The 26,833-nt window shown below is 37.3% G+C and overlaps 1 protein-coding gene across 1 annotated transcript in view; it reads right to left on the reverse strand.

Moving 5' to 3' along the window:
* Positions 1–3,898: 3,898 nt before the first annotated feature.
* The window catches only part of top2a (DNA topoisomerase II alpha), a 50,702-nt gene continuing 27,767 nt past the window's right edge, over positions 3,899–26,833 (reverse strand). The window contains exons 23-35 of the mRNA XM_056469180.1: positions 25,996–26,196; positions 25,694–25,889; positions 23,724–23,815; positions 23,494–23,637; positions 23,074–23,157; positions 22,716–22,904; positions 19,322–19,439; positions 18,894–19,037; positions 10,061–10,226; positions 9,908–9,972; positions 7,256–7,372; positions 6,909–7,150; positions 3,899–4,308 (exon numbers count right to left, since the gene is read on the reverse strand). Of these exons, the coding sequence (XP_056325155.1) occupies positions 4,162–4,308; positions 6,909–7,150; positions 7,256–7,372; positions 9,908–9,972; positions 10,061–10,226; positions 18,894–19,037; positions 19,322–19,439; positions 22,716–22,904; positions 23,074–23,157; positions 23,494–23,637; positions 23,724–23,815; positions 25,694–25,889; positions 25,996–26,196 (1,905 nt within the window). The 3' untranslated portion in view covers positions 3,899–4,161. The remainder of the gene's footprint in view (positions 4,309–6,908; positions 7,151–7,255; positions 7,373–9,907; positions 9,973–10,060; positions 10,227–18,893; positions 19,038–19,321; positions 19,440–22,715; positions 22,905–23,073; positions 23,158–23,493; positions 23,638–23,723; positions 23,816–25,693; positions 25,890–25,995; positions 26,197–26,833) is intronic.

Genomic DNA, 26,833 nt, shown 5'->3' on the forward strand with positions numbered 1-26,833 from the left:
TGAACAGCACAGTTGAAATTCCCTTAGTTGCAGAGAAGACAACAAAAAGGACTGAAACATTGAAAATAAGACCTGTTCTACCATCTCCTGGCTGTAGTGTGGTATTGCAAATAAGTCTAGGGCCATGCTGACATTCACACATCTTTGTCGTTTCTATTAAACATTTTATTATGCAGGAAATATTCTAAAATACTTAGAATACTGTGATTTGGCATATCTCTAACCAGTATCAGAATACATATGATTAAAATGTATTTGGTCAGAGTATTTATAAAAGTATTCATAAGCTAACATTGATAATTTTGTCATGCGTTATGTATACAATCATACAATGCAGTGGCGCAGTAGGTAGTGCTTTTGCCTCACAGCAAAGAGGTCGCTGGTTTGAGTCTTGGCTGGGTCAGTTGGTGTTTCTGTGTGGAGTTTGCATGTTCTCCCTGCGTTTGCGTGGGTTTCCTCTGGGTGCTCCGGTTTCCCCCACAGTCCAAAGACATGTGGTACAGGTGAATTGGGTAGGCTAAATTGTCCATAGTGTATGAGTGTGAATGGATGTTTCCCAGAGATGGGCAGTGGTGGTAAGAGTACAACAAATTTGTACTCAATTACAAGTACTGTTACATTGCTAAAATTTTACTCAATTACAAGTAAAAGTACTGGGGTTAAAAAGTGCTTGAGTAAAAGTACAAATTACTCTTTAAAAAAAGTACTCAGAGTACAAATTACTTTTTCGCTGGTGGTATTTATTGATCCGTAATTGCTGAATCAGACAAGATCCAGACACTAAAACACATTTTACAATACACATTAGCAATATACACAAATAAAAATAGATTCTTTACAGTTTCAAATGATGCCTCTTTTATCTCATATGATCAAAAGACGATATGATTAAGAAAAAAATGCAGCAAACGTCGACAACGCCTTTTCCAACTTGAGGCAAAGTTTAAATCAGGGCTATTCAATTAGTTTGTCATGGGGGACAGTTCATGAAAAGCATCCCAAATGAGGGGCCGGAGAGATATGACTTGCAATATGAGTGATTACACAACAGCATATAAGAGCCCATATGCTGTATACTATTTTTGCTCTTTAAGACACCACATTAACTTTTCAACATTAAAATGTTAATATATTGTATTTTGAAATATCATTTAGTGCATTGTACAATAGGAAAACAATCAAATGCTGTATTTTAAAGCACAACAAAAGCAGTGCATTGCTTAAGTAGGCTTCTTCTACATTCATACATGTGTACATGCATATGTTATGTGAACTGCATAACAATTATGGATGCAACAATTGTAGATTTTGTTTGTACGATTCTTGAGAATAATGGTTTCACGGTTATCACGTCTAATGTAAGTTTAAGCTTTATATTCGGTCAGTATTCAAGTAAACTGTTGTTATCATCTGCGTTCAGACATACATAATCATTGTAATAATTTGCAATAATTCGATTAACATATCTTTTGTTTACATTGCACTGAAAGCCACGCTACGGTGTGAAACGTTTTCTAATCGGTGTGTCTGGAAGGTGTGAGGTCCGCTTGCACGCGCATATTGGCAAATGTTCTTATATAACGAACTTGCGTGCGGAAAAGACACGATATGTGAATGGCCCGCTGCTATAGTTAATCCAGTGTGCGTAAATATTAGCCTTGGTTTAAACTCGGATCTTTAAACTAGCGCACAGGTAGCATAACTTTTAGTTGCTGCAGGTTTTTTCCGTGCGACAGAAACGCGGCGCCGAGAAGCCTTTACGATGAATTAACCGTAATTAACAAATTATCCAAATGTTTTCGGCTGCTCGCGCCACTTGCTTTTTTTGTCAGGTGAATCAGGCTCTGTCTGCGCAGCCTTCAAATGCAGCTCGTGCTGAACGACGCATGTCACTTCCTAAGTAAAGCAGCCGTTTTTCGACTGAACAACAAATTTTATTTTTGATGTCTTGGTCACACTATTTGGAGGGCCGGAACAAATTGCCTCGCGGGCCAAGTTCACCAATTGAATAGCCCTGGTTTAAACGTTAAACTTTAATATCACTTCACTTACAAGTTTTGGAGAAACTTTGCTATTAATCTAATAGCGCGAAACAAACCATCAGAAACCGCAGAACGGTTGGTGTCTTGAATCTCCATGTGTAGAACAATAACTTCGTAACAATACCATCACTGCTCAGCTCACGTAAATCTGCAGCTTGTTTTTCGGCTCAAATAATGTACCAGGCTTTTCATTGGTCCGTTAAGATGAGCTTTTTTTATTGGCTACCGAAGTCACGTACCGAAGTCAGTGGTTAAAATATTCATTTATTTACAGTACTCTGTAACGAATTGTGATTTTAAAAGTAACGAATTACATTATTCAGCTTAATTTGTACTCAAGTACAAGTAAAATTACTGACTTAAAAATATACTCATGAAAGTACAATTACCCCAAAAATGTACTTAATTACAGTAACGTGAGTAGTTGTAATTCGTTACTCCCACCACTGGAGATGGGTTGTAGCTGGAAGGGTATCCGCTGCGTAAAAAACATGTGCTGGATAAGTTGGCGGTTCATTCCGCTGTGGCGACCCCGGATTAATAAAGGGACTAAGCCGAAAAGAAAATTAATGAATGAATGAATGTATACAATCATCATTACTTTTAGCACACTGATAACGGGATAGTTCTCCACAAAATGAAAGTTGTCAATTTACTCACTTCACTTGTTTAAAACCTACAACTTAAATTCTTCTGTTAAACACAAAAGATCATCTTGATTGGGTTGAGTAGTTCCGAAACTGCCAACCATCTCCAGTGTTTACAGAGAAGGGTCTGAAAAATATCCCGTTAGCAGCAGTTCTATGGTCAACATGTCTTCATGACAGAAGTCAGAGGAGAATGGCCAGACTGGTTTAAGCTGACAAAGCTGAAAAAAAATTCAACACAATAGTGTTCGGCAGAAGAGCACCTCTGAATGCACCACATGTCAAACCTTAAAGCAGGTGAGCTACAGCAACAAGAACTCAGCACCTTTGGGAGTCGAAGCATTAACGTTTAGCCAACAAAACCACAAAAACAGTTAAATGTCCTGTCAAAGCCCCATTCACACTACCAGCACTAAGATGCCATTAATTTCATTGGAGAGCTAGCAATTTCACAGCCACCAGAGGTGTGAATGTACAGCAGTGCGGATAAGTTGAGTGCCTTTTAACATTATGCAAATGAAGTGCCACAACTGCTGTGGTCATACACAAATTGGCATTGAACTCAGAATAATAGCTACAATGTTCATCTTTGAAATGAACTGCATGTTTGAATTCCATTTACATTATTGTTTTCCTTCCATATTTTTATTTTCAGCAGCAAGAAAACTCAGTTAGTGAATGTGTTAACACTCACTAGCAACTTCCATCAAGGGTAGCTACAAAGTCAATGTTAGTGTGAATGGGGCTTAAGGAGGCATCACTTTCTGAAATAAAAGCATATGAGCACATGGGTTGAGTGCCATTTTAACTGAGGTCACGACCAATCAATGATTTAGCTGCCTTTTCTTTTTAGGGAAAAGGAGAAATTAGCACCTATGCTCTTAAACAGGGTTTCTACAGGTTTTTCTGATGGGTGTTGAGCTGAAACTTTAGACACATTCTGGAGACACAAAAGACTTATCTTAAATCTTGAAAAAGGGGTAACCTAGGTGCCCTTTAAGGCCTAAAATTTGGTTATTGAAATTTAAGACATTAAGACCCAGCAGATACACTGTTAAAATTAATAACATTAAAAACAACACAGTTAAACGTAATCAGTACTATAAAAGAGGTTCGTTAATAAAAAATAAATTGAACCAAAATGCTTTCTTGCAAAGGACTTTAACAATCAGACTAAGAGGAGAAAAAAAACATTTCAGACATCAACAGTTCTCACTGAAAAAACATTTATTACAAAGCTTAAGTAAAGAGAACAGATAAAATATTTACATAAAGACAAGACCACATATAAAAAACAGCAACATTGAACAATGTTATGTGTAACAACGTTATGACATTATATAAAATGCTTAAAATAAAACAGTTAGTTTACTAGTTTGTCATATTTAAAGACAAACAAAACAGGCTTTCTGCATTACAGTATGAACTTTACCCTTAAGATTATACTCATTTAAAAACAATGCAACAGCACATTAATCATCATCGTCAGAGTCTGAATCGAGTGCGTAGGTCACAGGTTTAGTGGTGCGGGCAGCTCGGCTCCTGGGGGCTGCAGAGACCACTACTTTCTCAGTCTCCTCCAACTGAAAGCTTTCGTCATCCTCCCAGCTCTTTGCTTTCTGGAATCAGAATTTAAATCAGGTTTGGATTACAAACTTTTTAATTTTGCTTATAACCCTTTATACCTTAATACAGATCATTAACTGCATTGGACAATTTTTCTAAAGCAGTTTAACATACTGAATGCTGCATCTAATTTAGTTTGTACAGTGGTCCCATAACGTGGTTCACCTTTCGCAGATTTTTTAGTGCAATTTGACATGCTTTTTGTTTCAACAGCGCATTGTGTTCTGCGTCCTGATTGGCTGTAGACCATTGTCAATCAATCTCCTCTGTGCAGTACAGAATGCGTTCAGCTTTCCAAATGTACAAATCTTTGATCGTTAGCAGCAGTGTGACTGAAGTGCTGGGCTGCATGTTTGCAAGTTCTCCAATAATGTGTGCTTCCCACACATAGACTTTGCTTGGGGGGGCCACCCAGGTATATTAACGGCTGCCCAAGTATATCCGTCCAATATAACCAAACATCCATCAATTAAGTAGTGGAAAGAAGAGTGCGAAACCTGTCAACACTCCCACAGACAGTCTCATGTGCTTTGCAGACCCACAGAGATGCGCATTTTCGGGACTTTATGCATCCGGCAATGGCTTTTAAATCTCCTAAATTGTCCGGGATTTGCTTGTGCAGCTGCGAGAGCGAGAGAAACAAGTTTGTTTAAATTTAAATTAATTCATTAATCTAAACGACTCAGAAAAACTTTACTTAACAGTCTGAGAGGACGAAATTTGATCTGAATTGGCTGCAAAATATTTGTACACTATTTCAATGAGGCAAATTAGTTAATTAGCCATTTCTAATGATCTACACGTTATTCTTGTAGTTATTATAATTTAATTAATTTTTAATTTTACCTGTCAGTGGGTGCACATGGCTCCTGAATAGCATAAGAGAAATAGCAGATTTTTTTATAACTTTAACCCATTGAAAAGAAACAGTGCAAAGCCGGCTTTCCACTGCACACAACATTTGGATACGACGGTCAGAATACACCCATTTGTGTTTGAATTTTCAGTTTTGTCGTGCACCATGGGAGAGAAGCTCTTGCAAGAGCCTTTATTCTCGTGCATTAACCATAGTTGAATGAATACTAGAAACTCATAGACCGCAAAATTTTTTGGAGGGAATGTGGATACATTTAAAAAATAATAGTTTTGATTACTCATTTATGAATAGAAATGTTTTTTTAATATAAACTTTTTTTCTGATTCAAAAAACAACAAATAATAAAAAAAAAAAAATAGTATCTCGTGCATGGACCTGCTTGGACAACACTGGAATACATCACATCCGGTCGGCTGGTCGCATACGGTCTAGTCGCAGGAGTTTAAATATTTCAACGTATCCGCAGCTCAAAACGGATCCGAATTTTCCGCATACGGAGATGATCGGAACTCAACGCAGCTCCCGAACTACTCTCCATAGGAAACGAATAACTTCCGGTCTGTCGCTTGTTGTGTGCAGTAGAAAGGCGGCTTTACAGTTTCTTAATAAATTAATTTTGCTAAAATTAAAATTTTGTTTGTGGCATATAGTTAACCATTTATGTGATGTGGGTAAAAAGTGTACTACAATCCAGCTACCGCCGCAAGTATATTTCAAACCTGTGGGAAGCAAAGGCTGCGTCCAAAAGCGCCTATTACTCAGTAGGTACTGCATTTGAATTTAAACGTACTGCTCGGCCGTTAGAAAAGTATGTTCTATACAGTATGAATGTAAATCGGACGTACTACATCTGCCATTTTGTCATGGTTACGTGACCTACCTGCGTCAGTTGCGTCAATTCACTCTATTCATAAATTCTCTTGCGAGGCATCATGGGATAGCGCAGCGTGCATGGGATGCGCACTCCAGAATCTCGCCGGAAGTAGAGAGTCATCCGGGTACTTCTCGCATACTGATTTTCAAATTCTATGAATTCGGACGTACTATGCTCGCATACAGATTTTAGCGTACTGTATAGTATGGAAGTATGCGATTTCGGACACAGCGACTGTCTCCCCAACAAACCCCATAATGTCGACGAAACATTCTGCACTGTCAAAGGCACCCTCGGTAGCACCCATAAGAAAGAGGAAAATGCTAACCATCGCACAAAGTTAGACTTCTGGACTTACTAAAGGATGGTAGAAGTTACGCGAGTGTTTAAACAAAGAGAAAGTGTGAAAATGTTAATGTATCTGAGAAAATAGTGTAGTGAGGGGTTGTACAGCCTAAAAACATCTATAATAATTGCAAAAAATAAAAGCAGATGACTTTTTGAATTTCACCTATTGTGTGCTATTTTTAGAACGACTGATTATCAAGGAACCACTGTATTTATAAATATTTAAATACACATCAGCATACAGGTTTTCAATGCGAGTTTCTGTTTTGACTTGGTTCAATCATATTTACTCTTCAATATTTGTGTTAGTAAATCAGAAATATCCCACTTTAAATATATATATATATATATATATTTTAACCTTCACAGAAAAGGGTATTTTACATGATTAAATTCTAATATCAATTTTCTTTTTTGCATTTCAAATGGCATGATTACAGTAGACTTGCGCCAAATAAGAGTTTTAACAGCTGTAAAGTAAAAAGGTCACGTACCTTTCCAGCAGTGCTCTTGCCCTTGAGGCGGGCCATGAGATTGCCGCTGTCAGAGTCGGAGCTGTCTGATTGGTCACTGCTCAGCACAGTCTTCCTCTTCTTGGCTTGTTTCTTCACTACTGCAGGGCCTGCGCTGTCCGAGTCGCTGGACAATGGCTTGACAGCAGTTGGCTTTTTGACAACTTTGGATTTCTTAGGGCTTGCCTTAGAGAGCACGTCAAGGATCGAAGGCTGCTTTGAATCTAAAAAGACGAATCATTGGTGATTTAGTAAGAAAATAGTCCATTAATTGAGCACATAACTTCAAGGAACAATAAACACTCTGCAAAATGGTAACATTCTAATACCAGTTGCTTTCTTCTTTGAAACGGCACTTGTCTTCTTGGCAGGAGGTTTTTTGGCAGCTCCTACAGCAGATTTCTTCACAGGTTTAGGATCCGACTCTTGACTGGCTTCAGAATGAGCTAGATTAAAAAGTAAAGTGAAGTGGTAAATCAGCTGCTAGGTGATCACATTACACTAAACTAAGAAAATAATCTGTGATTGGCAGAGAGCAAAGCTGCATAATTCTGGATAAGGAGAATCAAAACTTTAAAATGGTAACCACGATGCATGAACGCACGCACAAAACAAAAACACAACTAAAAGTCATATATGCATTTTGCTAGAGGTTCTGACAAAATTTTAAATGTTGCATTCCATCCCATTTTCTCACATATCTTCAATAGATCACTGGAACAGCGCAAAGTTCCATCCTGCTTTAAGCGCTCCACCATCATCCCAATCCCGAAGAAGCCAAAGATCACAGGACTCAATGACTACAGACCTGTGGCCTTAACATCTGTGGCCATGAAGTCATTCGAAAGACTGGTGCTAGCATATCTGAAGGACATCACTGGACCCCTGCTGGACCCCCTGCAGTTCGCCTATAGAGCAAACCGGTCTGTGGATGATGCAGTCAACATGGGACTGCATTATACCCTACAACATCTGGACAAACCAGGGAACTACGCAAGGATTCTGTTTGTGGACTTCAGTTCTGCCTTTAACACCATCGTCCCATCACTGCTTGAGTACAAACTGGCCCAGCTCTCTGTTCCTAGCTCTGTCTGTCAATGGATCACCAGCTTTCTGACAGATAGACAACAGCTAGTCAGAATGGGCAAAATCACATCCGACAGCCGCACCATCAGCACTGGTGCCCCCCAGGGATGTGTTCTTTCTCCACTGCTCTTCTCCCTGTACACCAACGACTGCACTGCAAAAGACCCCTCCATCAAACTCATTAAGTTTGCAGACGACACTACTGTTATCGGCCTCATCCAGAACGGTGACGAGTCTGCATACAGACAGGAGGTGGAGCGGCTGGCGTTATGGTGCAGATACAACAACCTGGAGCTGAACACGCTCAAAACAGTGGAGATGATAGTGGACTTCAGGAGAAACCCCCCTGCACTCCCCCCACTCACCATCATGAACAGCACTGTGGCTGCAGTAGAGTCATTCAGGTTCCTGGGCACCACCATCTCTCAGGATCTGAAGTGGGACATTCATATAGACTCTATTGTGAAGAAAGCCCAGCAGAGACTGTACTTCCTTCGTCAGCTGAGGAAGTTCAACCTGCCACAGGAGCTACTCGTACAGTTCTACTCAGCTGTCATCCAATCCATCCTCTGCACTTCAATCACCGTCTGGTTCGGCTCAGCTGCCAAAACCGACCTCCGTAGACTACAGCGAATAGTCCGGACTGCTGAACGAATCACTGGCACAACCCTTCCTACACTTCAAGAACTGTACTCTTCCAGAGTGAGTAAAAGGGCTCGCAAAATCACTCTGGACGCCTCACACCCAGCACACTACCTGTTCGAACTGTTACCGTCTGGTCGGCGCTTCAGAGCACCAAGCACAAAAACAGCCAGACACAGGAAAAGTTTCTTTCCTCAGGCTGTCTACCTTATGAACAGTTAAATATTCCCCTACTGTGCAATAAATATGTGCAATACTTTCTTATACGCACTTGTACACAGCACCATATATCAATATACAATGCAATACTCTCTACATTCGCACTTGTACACAGCACCTTATAACCTGTATATTTATAACAATCTGTACATACAACTCAACATCCAGGTTTCTTCACTAACCGCATCTGTTTAATGTTCATCATTTTTTATTATTATTTTATTTTATTTTTTTGTTTTTGTTATTATTTTGTTTTTGTTATTATTTTGTGTTGTCACTTGTCCCTTTATGTACACTGGAAGCTTCTGTAGCCAAAACAAATTCCTTGTGTGTGTGAAGCACACTTGGCAATAAAACTGATTCTGATTCTGATAAATAAGACTCTTTTAATGAGCCAATCCTGAACTTATGCCCCGTTACCGCGGAGTGGTACGGTAGGATACGTTCAGTACGCTTTTACTGCGTTTTCACTGTGAAAAGGTACCTAAAAATCGAACCTTACCACTTTATAGTAACCCTTTGTGTAAAGGGGAACCAACAGGCCTAAAGGGTACCAAAAGGCGGAGCTAGCGCGCAGCTGAATGCTATTGTTTACAGAAATACGTCACTCGCTTGTGGAGCTAGCCAGAATGAAAACAAATTAACCACCAGGTTAAAAAGTGGACATGGCAACAATCCAAAAGGGCAAAATGATCAAAATCAAAACAATGCACAGATGCAGCCTTACAATTGTCAAATCCAAAACCCAACAGTGTAATAATACATTGACAGTGTGCAGCAATGAACCATTGTTGACCTGAGCTTAAACAAAGCATATCTTCTCATGACAAGCAGTCACATGCCAAAAAGCAAGGACAAGCTCTACTTTATGTCCTCTTTTATTGCTTAAGAGGTTGTTTGCATGTTGCGTCTTTAGAAACTTCACTGTGTCTTAAACTTAGTAGTCTAATTGTAATAGTCAAACTCGCTATACAGAAACTTAAACTTTTAATGATCACCTGCGCAGCTCTAGCTGTGGGTGGTGTGGTACTTACAGCTAGACTTGCTGGCTTCTGGTTTCTCTGCCTTTGCTTTGGCAACTTTCGTTGGGGCTTTTTTCCTGAAAGAAGCAAGGAGAGTTTTAGAAGTCATAATGGAGAGAATGGTGAAATCATGGTGAAAAAAGTGTAAAGGAAGTGGTGTCTCACACAACAGGTGGAGGAGGAGAGTCCATATCACTGTCAAGTGCACCACTGGGTTCTGGATTGAAGGACTCATCGTCCTCAATAACAGCATGCTTCGGTTTACTGCTCTTCGTAAAGTCATCAAATTCATCCTCGCTGCTCGACAGACTGTACTTCTTTTCAACAGCAGCTACAAGAACACAATGTATAAGCGTGGAGTTCTAAAATTCATTCTTTTTTGTAATTTAATGTTAAACAAATTGATATCCATCTGCCTACATTAAAGCTGCAACCCATACATTTTTCCATTTGATTGAAATGTGCTGTTTATCAATGATGATTAAATCTAATAACTGGCAATTAGATTGTAAGTAGAAACTAGATATTAAAGTTTGAGGACAAACTTTATGGTGGCTTGAAAAGCCGAGTCTGAATTAGCATGTTACTAGCATGAATTAGCAAGTAACTAGCATGATTCTAACATAAATTAGCATGTAACTAGCATGATTCTAGCATGAATTAGCATGTTACTAGCATGTTTCTAGCATGAATTAGCATGATTCTAGCATGAATTAGCATGTTACTAGCATGTTTCTAGCATGAGTTAGCATGTTACTAGCATGTTTCTAGCATGAAGTAGCATGTTACTAGCATGATTCTAGCATGAATTAGCATGTTACTAGCATGTTTCTAGCATGAATTAGCATGTTACTAGCATGTTATTAGCATGAATTAGCATGTTTCTAGCATGAATTAGCATGTTATTAGCATGATTCTAGCATGAATTAGCATGTTATTAGCATGATTCTAGCATGAATTAGCATGTTACTAGCATGATTCTAGCATGAATTAGCATGTTACTAGCATGTTTCTAGCACAAATTAGCATGTTACTAGCATGTTTCTAGCATGATTTAGCATGTTATTAGCATGATTCTAGCATGAATTAGCATGTTTCTAGCATGAATTAACATGTTATTAGCATGATTCTAGCATGAATTAGCATGTTACTAGCATGATTCTAGCATGAATTAGCATGTTTCTAGCATGAATTAACATGTTACTAGCATGATTCTAGCATGAATTAGCATGTTACTAGCATGATTCTAGCATGAATTAGCATGTTATTAGCATGATTCTAGCATGAATTAGCATGTTACTAGCATGTTTCTAGCATGAATTAGCATGTTATTAGCATGATTCTAGCATGAATTAGCATGTTACTAGCATGATTCTAGCATGAATTAGCATGTTACTAGCGTGTTTCTAGCATGAATTAGCATGTTACTAGCATGATTCTAGCATGAATTAGCATGTTACTAGCATGTTTCTAGCATTAATTAGCATGTTATTAGCATGATTCTAGCATGAATTAGCATGTTTCTAGCATGAATTAGCATGTTATTAGCATGATCCTAGCATGAATTAGCATGTTACTAGCATGATTCTAGCGTGAATTAGCATGTTACTAGCATGTTTCTAGCATGAATTAGCATGTTACTAGCATGATTCTAGCATGAATTAGCATGTTACTAGCATGATTCTAGCATGAATTAGCATTTTACTAGCATGATTCTAGCATGAATTAGCATGTTACTAGTATGATTCTAGCATGGATTAGCATGTTACTAGCATGTTTCTAGCATGAATTAGCATGTTACTAGCATGATTTTAGCATGAATTAGCATGTTACTAGCATGTTACTAGCATGTTTCTAGCATGAATTAGCATGTTACTAGCATGATTCTAGCATGAATTAGCATGTTATTAGCATGATTCTAGCATGAATTAGCATGTTATTAGCATGATTCTAGCTTGAATTAGCATGTTACTAGCATGTTTCTAGCATTAATTAGCATGTTACTAGCATGATTCTAGCATGAATTAGCATGTTATTAGCATGATTCTAGCATGAATTAGCATGTTACTAGCATGATTCTAGCATGTTACTAACATGTTTCTAGCATGAATTAGCATGTTATTAGCATGTTTCTAGCATGAATTAGCATGTTGTTAGCATGATTCTAGCATGAATTAGCATGTTTCTAGCATGAATTAGCATGTAACTAGCATGATTCTAGCATTAATTAGCATGTAACTAGCATGTTACTAGCATGATTCTAGCATGAGTCAGCTTGTTTCTAGCATAAATTAGCATGATTCTAGCATGAATTAGCATGTTACTAGCATGTTTCTAGCATGAGTTAGCATGTTACTAGCATGTTTCTAGCATGAATTAGCATGTTACTAGCATGATTCTAGCATGAATTAGCATGTTACTAGCATGTTTCTAGCATGAATTAGCATGTTACTAGCATGTTATTAGCATGATTCTAGCATGAATTAGCATGTTTCTAGCATGAATTAGCATGTTATTAGCATGATTCTAGCATGAATTAGCATGTTACTAGCATGATTCTAGCATGAATTAGCATGTTACTAGCATGATTCTAGCATGAATTAGCATGTTACTAGCATATTTCTAGCACGAATTAGCATGTTACTAGCATGTTTCTAGCATGATTTAGCATGTTATTAGCATGATTCTAGCATGAATTAGCATGTTTCTAGCATGAATTAGCATGTTATTAGCATGATTCTAGCATGAATTAGCATGTTACTAGCATGATTCTAGCATGAATTAGCATGTTTCTAGCATGAATTAGCATGTTACTAGCATGATTCTAGCATGAATTAGCATGTTACTAGCATGATTCTAGCATGAATTAGCATGTTATTAGCATGATTCTAGCATGAATTAGCATGTTACTAGCATGATTCTAGCATGAATTAGCATGTTACTAGCATGATTCTAGCATGAATTAGCATGTTATTAGCATGATTCTAGCATGAATTAGCATGTTACTAGCATGATTCTAGCATGAATTAGCATGTTACTAGCATGTTTCTAGCATGAATTAGCATGTTATTAGCATGATTCTAGCATGGATTAGCATGTAACTAGCATGATTCTAGCATGAATTAGCATGTTACTAGCATGTTTCTAGCATGAATTAGCATGTTATTAGCATGATTCTAGCATGAATTAGCATGTTACTAGCATGATTCTAGCATGAATTAGCATGTTACTAGCATGATTCTAGCATGAATTAGCATGTTACTAGCATGTTTCTAGCATGAATTAGCATTTTACTAGCATGATTCTAGCATGAATTAGCATGTTACTAGCATGAATTAGCATGTTACTAGCATGATTCTAGCTTGAATTAGCATGTTACTAGCATGTTTCTAGCATTAATTAGCATGTTACTAGCATGATTCTAGCATGAATTAGCATGTTATTAGCATGATTCTAGCATGAATTAGCATGTTACTAGCATGATTCTAGCATGTTACTAACATGTTTCTAGCATGAATTAGCATGTTATTAGCATGTTTCTAGCATGAATTAGCATGTTACTAGCATGATTCTAGCATGAATTAGCATGTTACTAGCATGATTCTAGCATGAATTAGCATGTTTCTAGCATGAATTAGCATGTTACTAGCATGATTCTAGCATGAATTAGCATGTTACTAGCATGATTCTAGCATGAATTAGCATGTTACTAGCATGATTCTAGCATGGATTAGCATGTTACTAGCATGATTCTAACATGAATTAGCATGTTACTAGCATGTTTCTAGCATGAATTAGCATGTTACTAGCATGTTTCTAGCATGAATTAGCATGTTGTTAGCATGATTCTAGCATGAATTAGCATGTTTCTAGCATGAATTAGCATGTAACTAGCATGATTCTAGCATTAATTAGCATGTAACTAGCATGTTACTAGCATGATTCTAGCATGAATCAGCTTGTTTCTAGCATGAATTAGCATGTTGTTAGCATGATTCTAGCATGAATTAGCATGTTACTAGCATGACTAGCATGTCACTATCGTGTTGCTAGCACCTTTCTAGCAAGATTAGCATGTCAGTAGGAAGTTTAAACTGTTAGCATGTGTTAGAAAAGCTAGTCACAGTCTCTGGGACAGTTGCTAGGGTGCTGAAATTGGTTGCTAGGGAGTGGCTAGTAAGTTTAAAGGTAATCAGTGATTGGCTGCTGGCTAGACTGAGTTGAATGAGGCCAGACTCTAGTCTGTAGGACAGTCTGATGCAGAGTTATGAGCTCACAAAGGTTGATCCAATGTTAAGTAAATGGGAGTCTTTTACAATGGAAGTCTATGGGAGAGTTGCTAGGGTGCTGTAAGTGGTTGCTAGGGAGTGGCTAGTAAGTTAAAAAGTCATCAGTTATTGGCTGCTGGCTAGACTGAGTTAAATGAGTCCAGTTAGAAGTCTGTAGGACAGTCTGATGCAGAGTTATGAGCTCACAAAGTTTGACCCAATGTTAAGTCAATGGGACTTTTGGGATTTTTCTGGGTCGTTTTTTGGAAAACCCAAGGTCGGATCAGTTAGAAAAGATATAGCAACCCGAGTCAGACCAGTTCGAAGGTTTGACGAAAGTTTGAAGTATGTAGCTTGAAAGGCCTAGGAGGAGATACACTTAGAAATTAGTCTCAGAAGAATAAGAAGAAGAAGAAGAAGAAGAAGAAGAAGAAGAAGAAGAATAATAAGTTTAAGATAGATAACAGTATGCTGGCTTTTCAAGCCACCATAACTAGATATTAAAGTTTGAGGACAAACTTTATGGTGGCTTGAAAAGCCGAGTCTAAAAGTTTGAAGTCGTTTTAAAGTGTAAATAACTGAAGCAGTTTTTATGAAGTTTGAAACAGTCGGTATAGATAAGTACATTTATGTTAGCATGTTTCTAGTATAGATTGGCATGTTTCTTGGTAGGCAGTTGCTAGGTTGTTCTAAGTGCTTGCTAAGGTGTTGCTAGGCGGTTGCTAAGGTGTTGCTAGGTTGTTGCTAGGCAGTTGCTAAAGTATTATGAGTGGTTGCTCATTAGCATGTTTCTAGCATGATTCTAGCATGAATTACCTTGTTACTAGCATGATTCTAGCATGAATTAGCATGTTACTAGCATGTTTCTAGCATGAATTAGCATGTTACTAGCATGATTCTAGCAAGAATTAGCATAATGTTAGCATGTTTCTAGCATGAATTAGCATGTTACTAGCATATTTCTAGCATGAATTAGCATGTTACTAGCATGATTCTTGCATGAATTAGCATGTTACTGGCATGTTTCTAGCATAAATTAGCATGTTACTAGCATGTTTCTAGCATGAATTAGCATGTTACTAGCATGATTCTATCATGAATTAGCATGTTACTAGCATGTTTCTAGCTTGAATTAGCATGTTGTTAGCATGATTCTAGCATGAATTAGCATGTTATTAGCATGATTCTAGCATGAATTAACATGTTACTGGCATGATTACAGCATGAATTAGCATGTTACTAGCATGATTCTAGCATGAATTAGCATGTTATTAGCATGATTCTAGCAGGAATTAGCATGTAACTAGCATGAATTAGCATGTTAATAGCATGTTTCTAGCATGAATTAGCATGTTGTTAGCATGATTCTAGCATGAATTAGCATGTTACTAGCATGATTCTAGCACGAATTAGCATGTTACTAGCATGTTTCTAGCATGAATTAGCATGTTGTTAGCATGAATTAACATGTTTCTAGCATGATTCTAGCATGTTTCTAGCATGAATTAGCATGTTACTAGCATGATTCTAGCATGAATTAGCATGTAACTAGCATGATTCTAGCATGAATTAGCATGTTACTAGCATGTTTCTAGCATGAATTAGCATGATTCTAGCATGAATTAGCATGTTACTAGCATGTTTCTAGCATGAATTAGCATGTTACTAGCATGTTTCTAGCATGAATTAGCATGTTACTAGCATGATTCTAGCATGAATTAGCATGTTACTAGCATGTTTCTAGCATGAATTAGCATGTTATTAGCATGATTCTAGCATGAATTAGCATGTTACTAGCATGATTCTAGCATGGATTAGCATGTTACTAGCATGTTTCTAGCATGAATTAGCATGTTACTAGCATGATTCTAGCATGAATTAGCATGAATTAGCATGTTATTAGCATGATTCTAGCATGAATTAGCATGTTACTAGCAAGATTCTAGCATGAATTAGCATGAAACTAGCATGATTCTAGCATGAATTAGCATGTTACTAGCATGATTCTAGCATGAATTAGCATGTTACTAGCATGATTCTAGCATGAATTAGCATGTTACTAGCATGATTCTAGCATGAATTAGCATGTTACTAGCATGATTCTAGCATGAATTAGCATGTTACTAGCATGATTCTTGCATGAATTAGCATGTTACTAGCATGTTTCTAGCATAAATTAGCATGTTACTAGCATGGTTCTAGCATGAATTAGCATGTTACTAGCATGATTCTAGCATGAATTAGCATGTTACTAGCATGAATTAGCATGTTATTAGCATGATTCTAGCATGAATTAGCATGTTACTAGCATGATTCTAGCATGAATTAGCATGATTCTAGCATGAATTAGCATGTTACTAGCATGTTTCTAGCATGAATTAGCATGTTACTAGCATGATTCTAGCATGAATTAGCATGTTACTAGCATGATTCTAGCATAAATTAGCATGTTATTAGCATGATTCTTGCATGAATTAGCATGTTACTAGCATGATTCTAGCATGAATTAGCATGTTACTAGCATGTTTCTAGCATGAATTAGCATGTTACTAGCATGATTCTAGCATGAATTAGCATGTTACTAGCATGTCTCTAGCATGAATTAGCATGTTATTAGCATGAATTAGCATGTTTCTAGCATGAATTAGCATGTTATTAGCATGATTCTAGCATGAATTAGCATGTTACTAGCATGATTCTAGCATGAATTAGCATGTTACTAGCATGTTTCTAGCATGAATTAGCATGTTACTAGCATGATTCTAGCATGAATTAGCATGTTACTAGCATGATTCTAGCATGAATTAGCATGTTACTAGCATGATTCTAGCATGAATTAGCATGTTACTAGCATGATTCTAGCATGAATTAGCATGTTACTAGCATGTTTCTAGCATGAATTAGCATTTTACTAGCATGATTCTAGCATGAATTAGCATGTTACTAGCATGAATTAGCATGTTACTAGCATGATTCTAGCATGAATTAGCATGTTACTAGCATGATTCTAGCATGAATTAGCATGTTACTAGCATGATTCTAGCATGGATTAGCATGTTACTAGCATGATTCTAACATGAATTAGCATGTTACTAGCATGATTCTAGCATGTTACTAGCATGTTACTAGCATGAATTAGCATGTTACTAGCATGATTCTAGCATGGATTAGCATGTTACTAGCATGATTCTAACATGAATTAGCATGTTACTAGCATGTTTCTAGCATGAATTAGCATGTTACTAGCATGATTCTAGCATGTTACTAGTATGTTTCTAGCATGAATTACCATATTGTTAGCATGATTCTAGCATGAATTAGCATGTTTCTAGCATGAATTAGCATGTAACTAGCATGATTCTAGCATTTATTAGCATGTAACTAGCATGTTACTAGCATGTTTCTAGCATGAATTAGCATATTGTTAGCATGATTCTAGCATGAATCAGCTTGTTTCTAGCATGAATTAGCATGTTGTTGGCATGATTCTAGCATGAATTAGCATGTTACTAGCATGACTAGCATGTCACTATCGTGTTGCTAGCACCTTTCTAGCAAGATTAGCATGTCAGTAGGATGTTAAAACTGTTAGCGTGTGTTAGAATAGCTAGTCACAGTCTCTGGGACAGTTGCTAGGGTGCTGAAATTGGTTGCTAGGGAGTGGCTAGTAAGTTTAAAGGTAATCAGTGATTGGCTGCTGGCTAGACTGAGTTGAATGAGGCCAGACTCTAGTCTGTAGGACAGTCTGATGCAGAGTTATGAGCTCACAAAGGTTGATCCAATGTTAAGTAAATGGGAGTCTTTTACAATGGAAGTCTATGGGAGAGTTGCTAGGGTGCTGTAAGTGGTTGCTAGGGAGTGGCTAGTAAGTTAAAAAGTCATCAGTTATTGGCTGCTGGCTAGACTGAGTTAAATGAGTCCAGTTAGAAGTCTGTAGGACAGTCTGATGCAGAGTTATGAGCTCACAAAGTTTGACCCAATGTTAAGTCAATGGGACTTTTGGGATTTTTCTGGGTCGTTTTTCGGAAAACCCAAGGTCGGATCAGTTAGAAAAGATATAGCAACCCGAGTCAGACCAGTTTGAAGGTTTGACGAAAGTTTGAAGTATGTAGCTTGAAAGGCCTAGGAGGAGATACACTTAGAAATTAGTCTCAGAAGAAGAAGAAGAAGAATAATAATAAGTTTAAGATAGATAACAATATGCTGGCTTTTCAAGCCACCATAATAAGTTTAAGATAGATAACAGTATGCTGGCTTTTCAAGCCACCATAATCATGCAAACTAATGTTATACCTATTCTGAAATTTAGTCTCAACAACACTGGCATCGCATGACTGAACTGAAGTCTGGTTTATACTCTTGCATCAGGCGATCATCACCCAAAGTTTTGGGTTTTCGCCGGAAAATGCTACTATAGAAATAGCTAAAACTTGCATGCATTCAAGGAAGAGGCACGAACTGAACATTCAACAATTTTAATCAATGTAAACAAAACAAGTCTTCATCTTGAATTGTCAAGGAGCTCTGTGTTCACTTTTGTTTTTCTCCCATCTAAACTAAACCAAAATCTGCAATTTGGTGCGGTTGCTGACTTTGATCATGCAAACATGTTGAAGGCTTTCATTGACAATCATGCATTACAGTTTATACACATGTAATAATAATAATAATAATCTTAATAACAATAATATTCCTGTATGAGGCATTAGTATGAGTATTATGATTCTCACCCTTGCGTTCCCTCTTTTCTCTTGGGGCCGTTTCCTCAGGCAACAACTCTACGTCAGAATCAGACTCTCCCTCATCAGAAGACCAGGGGTTCTTCTTCTGGACTGGTTTAAAAGTGAGGGTGGTCTGCTTTCCTGACTTTGAGCCTGAAAGAGACCAAACAAAAGCCCTGATCAGAGTTTGATGACACCATGCACTCACCGAACAAGTCCTTTTAAAACTGCACTTTACAGACCTACAATGGTCTTTAATATGGTTAGCCAATGGTAAATGCATCTGTGTTGTAACATTTCCCTTTATCTATATTAACGATAATACTTAAGCATGGCAGGACTGTGTTATCAAAAGCATGATTGTACTGTATAGTCGGAAAGTTAACAGAGATCTAAACAGAGACCAACTCTAACGGCACAAACATTTACAGTGCTACCTTTGTCTTTGGTTGGCTCTTTCTTGATCTTCTTTGTGAGTCTTGCAGCCAGTCCCACCCCAGTGCCATCAGTTGCCTCATCATCAAACTCCATCTTCATCACCACACCAGCCTCTTTCTAAAAATACAAACATATTCTGTCAGGATGTGCTAATTTATGTACAATCAATCAACCATCGCCTTTAAAAGCTGATTGAATACATCTGTAAAAAACTAACCCCACATATTCCAACTAAACTGTTGGGAGGTCAGCAAGAAAGAAAAAAAAAAAATTAATTAAAAAAATTTACATTCAGTCAGTACACACTAGGGTTGGGTGATGTCGACCAATTTGGCATTGTACGATGTCTAATGTGAAACAGCGATGAACGATGGCATCGTCGTCGTAGGCGAATTAATTCATGAATGATTAATTAATAACGAATTAATTATTTGTACCGTTTCAACTACCTGACCGGCATTGGTCTTTGTTTTACCCATAACCAAATCATAAATAAAGATAAGTTGCACACAATTTACCACCTATCAATCAGTTTTTCCGCGAGACTCTGGCAAAAATAAAAGTGCAAAACCAACAGGAACCAACCAACAGTATCTGAGTACAAGCGTGAAAGCGAAAGATTGAAGCAGTGTACTGATGCTGTGAGCCGGTGACTGACTGCTGGAGCTTAGACACATGCATAAGCTGCAGCGTGACAGTGTGTGTGTGTGTGTGTGTGGTCACGTGATGTGCATTTTCAGCGGTAGTGTGGAAGGAGGGCTGTTCAGAAATGCTAGATGAAATGCCAGTGGGCGTTGATCGTTTTCGTTCTAAAATGCCATTTTAAAACTAAGACATATTAGTGTAAACGGGGCCTGCGTGTATTTTGCTCAGCATCGTGATATCTATCGGCCATGGAATCGGCTATCGACCCAACCCTAGCACGCACAAAACTTAAAAATCACAAACTTTCAGTTAAAGAGATTAGGAACCAATTAGACCCATGTGGTACTATTCAACCCACGCTTTCACACATGCAGACACAGAATGTGAGAACGCACTATTAGGGCTGGGCGATTCTTTCGATTTTTCCGATTAATTCGAATTTACGTTTTAAGACGATTTAATTTTTCATTAAATCGAGGTATCGTGATTTTTTTAAAATAAAACTATTAGGTACAATATAAGAGGCAATATTGTCCGACCACATGATGGCGCGCCTAATTAGCCGCTCACTTGTGAGAGTACGGTGCTCTATGAAGGAATGTAACAGAGAATGTTATGGCGGCAAATCAATGCCAATATTAATCGAGCGCAGCGGTGATGTTTGCGCGCGAGGAGAAGTGAACCGTGAGCAGATTACAGATCTACACGCGAGAAAACTACAGCTCGCGAGCGCACAGGGGATCTTCACGCGCGCGCTCAACTGATCCAGCGCGAAGAAAACAAGTCCCGCGCGCGCACCTCATCATCTGTGTGCACGATGTACGCTCTCGCGAGCGAGGTCATGCCTACAGCGCGCGCGCGCGCGATCAGTTCTCTCCGCTCGCTCGCTGGTTCTTTTCTCTGCTCGCGCGAAACATTTTGGAATTTTGTCAGTCCTGGGGCGGGACTTGGTTCACTTGTTATCTCTAGCGCTATTGGCTACTCTACCTTTCCGGAAGTTAGCCGGGATTGGACGCCGATTAAACGACGAACCATAATTCACGTGATCTTATCATCACCTTAACAAACATGGCTTATGACCAGCACGTAAGTAATCATTTTATTTATTATGAAAATTATTGCCTTTGATAGAAAAGGTAGTTATTAGAAACTTTATTAACAGGCGCCCTGTTTACTGACACATTGTCTTGTTAAATCAACTAATCTACTTAATCTTTAATTTATATTTAATTTACACAAAGCAAATGAAAATTTTTATTATGCTTACTTTGTAGTCAAAGTATCAATACTTCATCAATATATGCAATTGCACCATTGAAGGTAGTAAAACTACATTAGCCCATACAGCCCATACAGTCAGACTGCAGACAGAACTTTCTCTCAAGAAACCTGTAAAGAACAGCTACATGTGACTTATCAACAACATGCTTTGTTTGCATGATGGTCTACAAAGTTTTTTTTTTTTTTAACTGTTTTAAATTTGCTTAACTTTTTGAGTTGACTGATGTAATGTTTACATTGGTTAAAATTGTTATTTTCTTACTATATATTCAGAAGTATTTCATGTTTAATTCAAATTGCACAATATTTACTTTATTTCATTCAAATCTTCTGCAACGATATTTAACTTGTGAATTTGTTTTACATTTATTTACACCTTGTTGACCAATTTATGTATGGCATGGCCATTAAAAATACAATGTTCCTTAACCAGATGGTTTTTCAATTTACTTATAAAGAGAATGTTACTTCAGTCATGTTGTTGTAATGTTTTAAGTTGACTAGTTACACAATTAAAAAAAAAAAAAAAAAAAAAAAAAAAAAAAAAAAAAAAAAAAAAAAAAAAAAAAAAAAAAAAAAAATCGAAATCGTGAATCGGTCAAACTTTATGAAAAAACCTAGATTTTTTTTTTTGCCATATCGCCCAGCCCTACGCACTATATTTAAATTCTTTGTTTTCAGTTTCTCCGGTTTAGTGGGAACAGCAGTTTAATCAACAATCACAAAATCTTGATGGCTACTTCCAGCAGGATAACCCTCCATGTCAAAAAGCGCGAATCATCTCAGACTGGTTTTTTGACCATGAGTTCCCTGTACTCCAATGGCCTCCACAGTCACCAGATCCCAATCCAATAAAGCACCTTTATGATGTGGTGGAACAGGAGGTTTGCATCATGGATGTGCACTCTACAAATCTGCAGTAACTGCATGATGCTATAATGCCAATAAGAACCAAAATCTGAGGAATATATCAAGTATCTTGTTGAATCTATGCCACAAAGGATTAAGAGAGTTTTAAGGCAAAAGGAGGTCCAACCCGGTACTAGTAAGGTGTACCTAATAAATTGGCCAGTGAGTGTAGTTTTGCAGTTATTGCACAATTTTGCTCTTTAAAATAGGTGTACCATTAATAAACAATACATTGTAACTTACATCACTCGATTTTCTTTTGATATATCGTCTGTCTCAGTTCGAGAGCAAAATCTACCGATATAATGGACCAAATGCAGTGATTATATCATGTTGCGAGTTAACCTGTGATTTCCACCCCTTTACTAGAAGATGCTTCCTAATCTGCTACTTTCTTAGTCACTGTATTTATTTTGTTAAGAGAGTATATTTACATATTCGTCTAAAAGTTACTCCCCAACAACGGCAGCATCTGAAATGTAAAATCTCGACTAATGGTAGTACTTAAAGTTTTACTAACACTACTAGAGGACCTCTTAAGGCGCCACACACACATACCTTCGATCCTTTGCCTCGCTCTTTTTTTACAGCCTGGACTTTCATGGTGCTGGTGATGCGAGGGATAACCCTGCGGCCCTGCGGTGTAGGCATGGTCTCGTTCTTTACCTTGACCACTTTTGGTTTGCCCACTTTACCCTTCACCAGGGGCATTGCAGTCTGTGCCTCCTTCTCTTTCTGTTCCACACGCTATAAACGAATACAAAAAAACTTTGGTGACTTCATGATTCATTAAGCGATACATGTTTGTCTAAAATGCACAATTTAAATGAATCTACATTTTCTCACACACTACAAATTCTACAAATGTGTATCCACCAAAAGCAAAACGTAAATCAATATCAAATGTCATCTTTACCTCCAGCTCCTCAGTAAAAGCTGCCAGATCTTCTTTCCATAGATCAGCAGGGGCCTTCATCTTGAGTGTGTTCAACTCTGTCATCTGAAAACGTGTACATTTTAACTCAAACTCTATGCTGAAACACCAGCTTCACCAACCCACCAGCATTTTATTTTTATGTTGGACCTGTACTCATCAGTTTTTGAAAAGTGTTTTATATTGTATTGATATTCATCACATGTGAAGGAGTACTTCTTTGAAAATATACACACTGTATATACAAAAAAGAAATAGTATTTCTATTAATATACATCATATCAGGATAGGAGATCACTTATATCATGACACTGTCATATTGCTCAGCCCTAAAGCACACACAACTTTGTTTTTTGTCATAATATTCTAAAACGCATATAAAATGTAGATGAAAACAGTCACCTTTGCATCTCTCTGCTTGCACAACTCATCTTTCTTTTCTTTGGTTAGGTACCACATGGGCATGCTGAGCAGATAGTTATAATCAGGGCCAGACGTGTCCTCTTTCTCCTTCTCATCATCATCCTCAGCATCCTCTTCTACATCCTGCCAAACACAGTGAAAATGATAGGTATGCAGATAACAGACAAAAGGGAGAAAACAAAGCATTTAATTTGACTGAAGTGATGTACCTTCTCCTGAGCATCTTTCCATGCTTTAACAGGGTCCGAGTCATAGCCCATCTGCTGAAGCATGCGGATCAGCTCTTTCTTTGGTTTGTTTTCTAGAAATGATAAAGAGCTTCTTAACAGTGACCTAAAGTATTATTCTGACTCAATTACTTTGTCTACTAGCAGGATTACCCCTATGTTTTATTAAAAGGTGCAATAAGTTTGACTTCTCTAAAGCATAAAAATACCATGTTTGCAGATGTTTAAGAAACATGCTAAGTGAACATACAATAGCATTGTTTATCAGAACAACAAGTGAGTTGTTCTGCTTTTGAAAATGGATCAGTCATGGCTAGGAATGGGTATCGTTAAGGTTTTAATAGTATTACTACTTTTATCGATACAACTTATCCATTCGGTACTTTAACGGTTCTCTTATCAGTACTTTTGTAGTGTTTTTTTATTATTATTAATATTATTTATTATTATTAATATTATTTATTAAGTTTTTAATGTAAAATAAAACCAAACAAGTAATTGTAAAACAAATAAATATTTTTTCCTGTAATAGAATAATTTTTTTTATTCTTCTGGAGAAAAATCAACATGTTTGCCTTTTCTGTCAGAAGTCGGGACCTTTCTTGGTTTATTGTGCAAACCAAGCATCCCTGCAGTTGAAAATACCCTGTTTGAGTTGCAAAATGCAGTTAAATGAGATAATGTTTATGATTTTATTAACGCATTCATGTGAATTAGTTAACTGTGTTTAATACAGTTTGAGCATTTCGCAAATGTAAAAATAAGCTGTTTTTTTTGTTATCTCTTAATAAGCATAGTTTATTATTAGGCTATTCATTAGGCATTTTATTGTTTAAAAGGTTAGGCAACTGCAGAAAAAAAAAAGTTTTCATTGTAACCAAATGTGTGTTTAAACTATTTATGTTATACTAATTTAGGTGATTGACTGCTAGCATAACAATGTGGATGATGTAACGCTACAGTTAGTAGCTAGGCAGTCAAACTTTTCATTTGTCTTTCTGCAGTTAATGCAGTTTTGAAAGATACTTTCACTTAGCCAGATTGCTTCCGTTTCCGCTTGTACAAAAAAAAAAAAAAAAACTTGTTGCGTTTGTTGCAATGGGCATTGTCGCCATCCACTCGGAAAATAAACCCATTTGGTTCACTCCACAAGCTTACGAGCTGCGTGTGCGTGAGTCTGTGTCACAAGCTATGCATGTGCGCTTAGAGCGAGCTTCTGCTGAGTGCACACGCACAGCTGAGAACTGTAAAGGCTTTTATACTTTACACACTCGTTGGAAATATAAGCATTTCTCAAGTGAGATTGCCAGACGAATATCGCAAACTAAAAAAAGATTAGTCAGATTAATTATGCTACTGTAATTGTTTATTCAGCAATAATTCTCCAGTACAGATAGCAGAACAGTTAACGTCAGAGCTTATCGAAAGTTCAGTCTTTTATAATGTGGCACCGATACTGATCAAGTCCCGAGTTTCAGTACCTATCCCTAGTCATGGCAGTTTAAGCTGTTGTTCAGTCACAATGTCACAAACCATTTCTAAAATGGAAATTTCAGGTGTTGTTGTCTGCGATTAGGACAAAAACCCATTTAATTCTTTTACATAAAAAATATTACTTTTATTGCATGTCATTATGCATCATAAGGACATTGTGTATGCTCAATAGTCTGGCATGTTCGCTCATGTTGGTTGGTGATGGCAACCAGTGTTTGCATGGAGTCGCTGTCAGTGCAAGGTAAAAGAAAAAAAAAAAAACCTGGTTCAGTGTTTTGAATTTAGATTGCAATATCTAGTTCAACCACTTGGTGTCAATTCCACATACTGTACTTTTAACACTTTACACTGTATTAGACCTATTAAAATTCACTGTACTGGTGTCATAAATTCTGAGGTAATCCTGGAGATGTAAATTAAACACTGAAATAGGATGTGGAAAAAAAAAACTATCTTACCAATGACCAGTGTGCCCTGGATTTTCTCCAGAATGAATCGGGCTTGGTTGGAGAGTTTGGCACTTTCGGCTCCCAGCATTCCTACAAGCCAGTCTTTCCTGAGGATGTAGTATTTCATTCTAAGCTCAAAGAACTCCTTTAAGATGTCCTGAACTGACTCGTACTTCTTCAGACTGCCCACATGATCAAATAACACCTGCACGAGATATGGACAACAGATTTGTTTTTTTTAGATTTGGACCAGCAAGTGTAAATATATAAAACAAATAGTAATAAATCCTGAAAGTGTAAAACAGGTTTACCATGGAGTTACAGGTGAGCAGGTTCTGGAGTTTGAAGACTTTGTGCAGTCCAGCTGCCTCTGCCTCTCTCAGGCGCTCCTCGGTCATTTTAACAACAAAACGCACTGTGGTGTCCGTATGATACTCCTTGTAGTCTGTGATCAGAGCAGGAACCTTCTCTGTGCCGTTCAGCATCACCTCCAACACATTCTCCTTATAGGTCTGATTTGTTTCAGGGGAGAAAGAGGTCATCAATTTTAACTATATCAGTGTTTATGTTTAATGCAATATCAGCAGCATTGGCTATATTTATGGCAACTAAGCATTCAATATACACATGTACAATCAACTTTTCCTTGATAATAATGCATTGTAAAAAAAAAAAAAAAAAAAAAAAAAAAAAATACAACAACAACACTGATAAAGTCAGGATAAAAGTTTCAATTTGATCAATGATAAACATTCTAAAATTCCTCCTTTAGAAAGACATTTCGCTTAAAATATTTCCTGAATAAAAACATTTAACAATTAAAAATATACATTTTATTAAAATATTCTTTGTAGTTATAATATTCAATACATCCCTTATAAATAAAGATATGCAAGTCTTGATTGACGAATTCTGCAAATTGTTCCCTGGTTGTGTCTATTTTTGAATTGGTAATTTTTCTTTTCATTTACAAAAGCTGTTTTATCTGCCTGTTCATTACCACTAAATCCCATATGGCCATGTATCCAACAAAAAAATACTACTACATCTTTTCTTTAGAGTCCACTTTTTCTTTTAAGCAAAAAAAATTCATAGGATGATCAGTTTTAAAAGATTAGGGCTTGTAACAGGGTATATGCAGGAATCCTA

This window comes from Danio aesculapii, chromosome 12, assembly GCF_903798145.1.
Source record: "Danio aesculapii chromosome 12, fDanAes4.1, whole genome shotgun sequence".
In the NCBI taxonomy this organism is placed as follows: domain Eukaryota; kingdom Metazoa; phylum Chordata; class Actinopteri; order Cypriniformes; family Danionidae; genus Danio; species Danio aesculapii.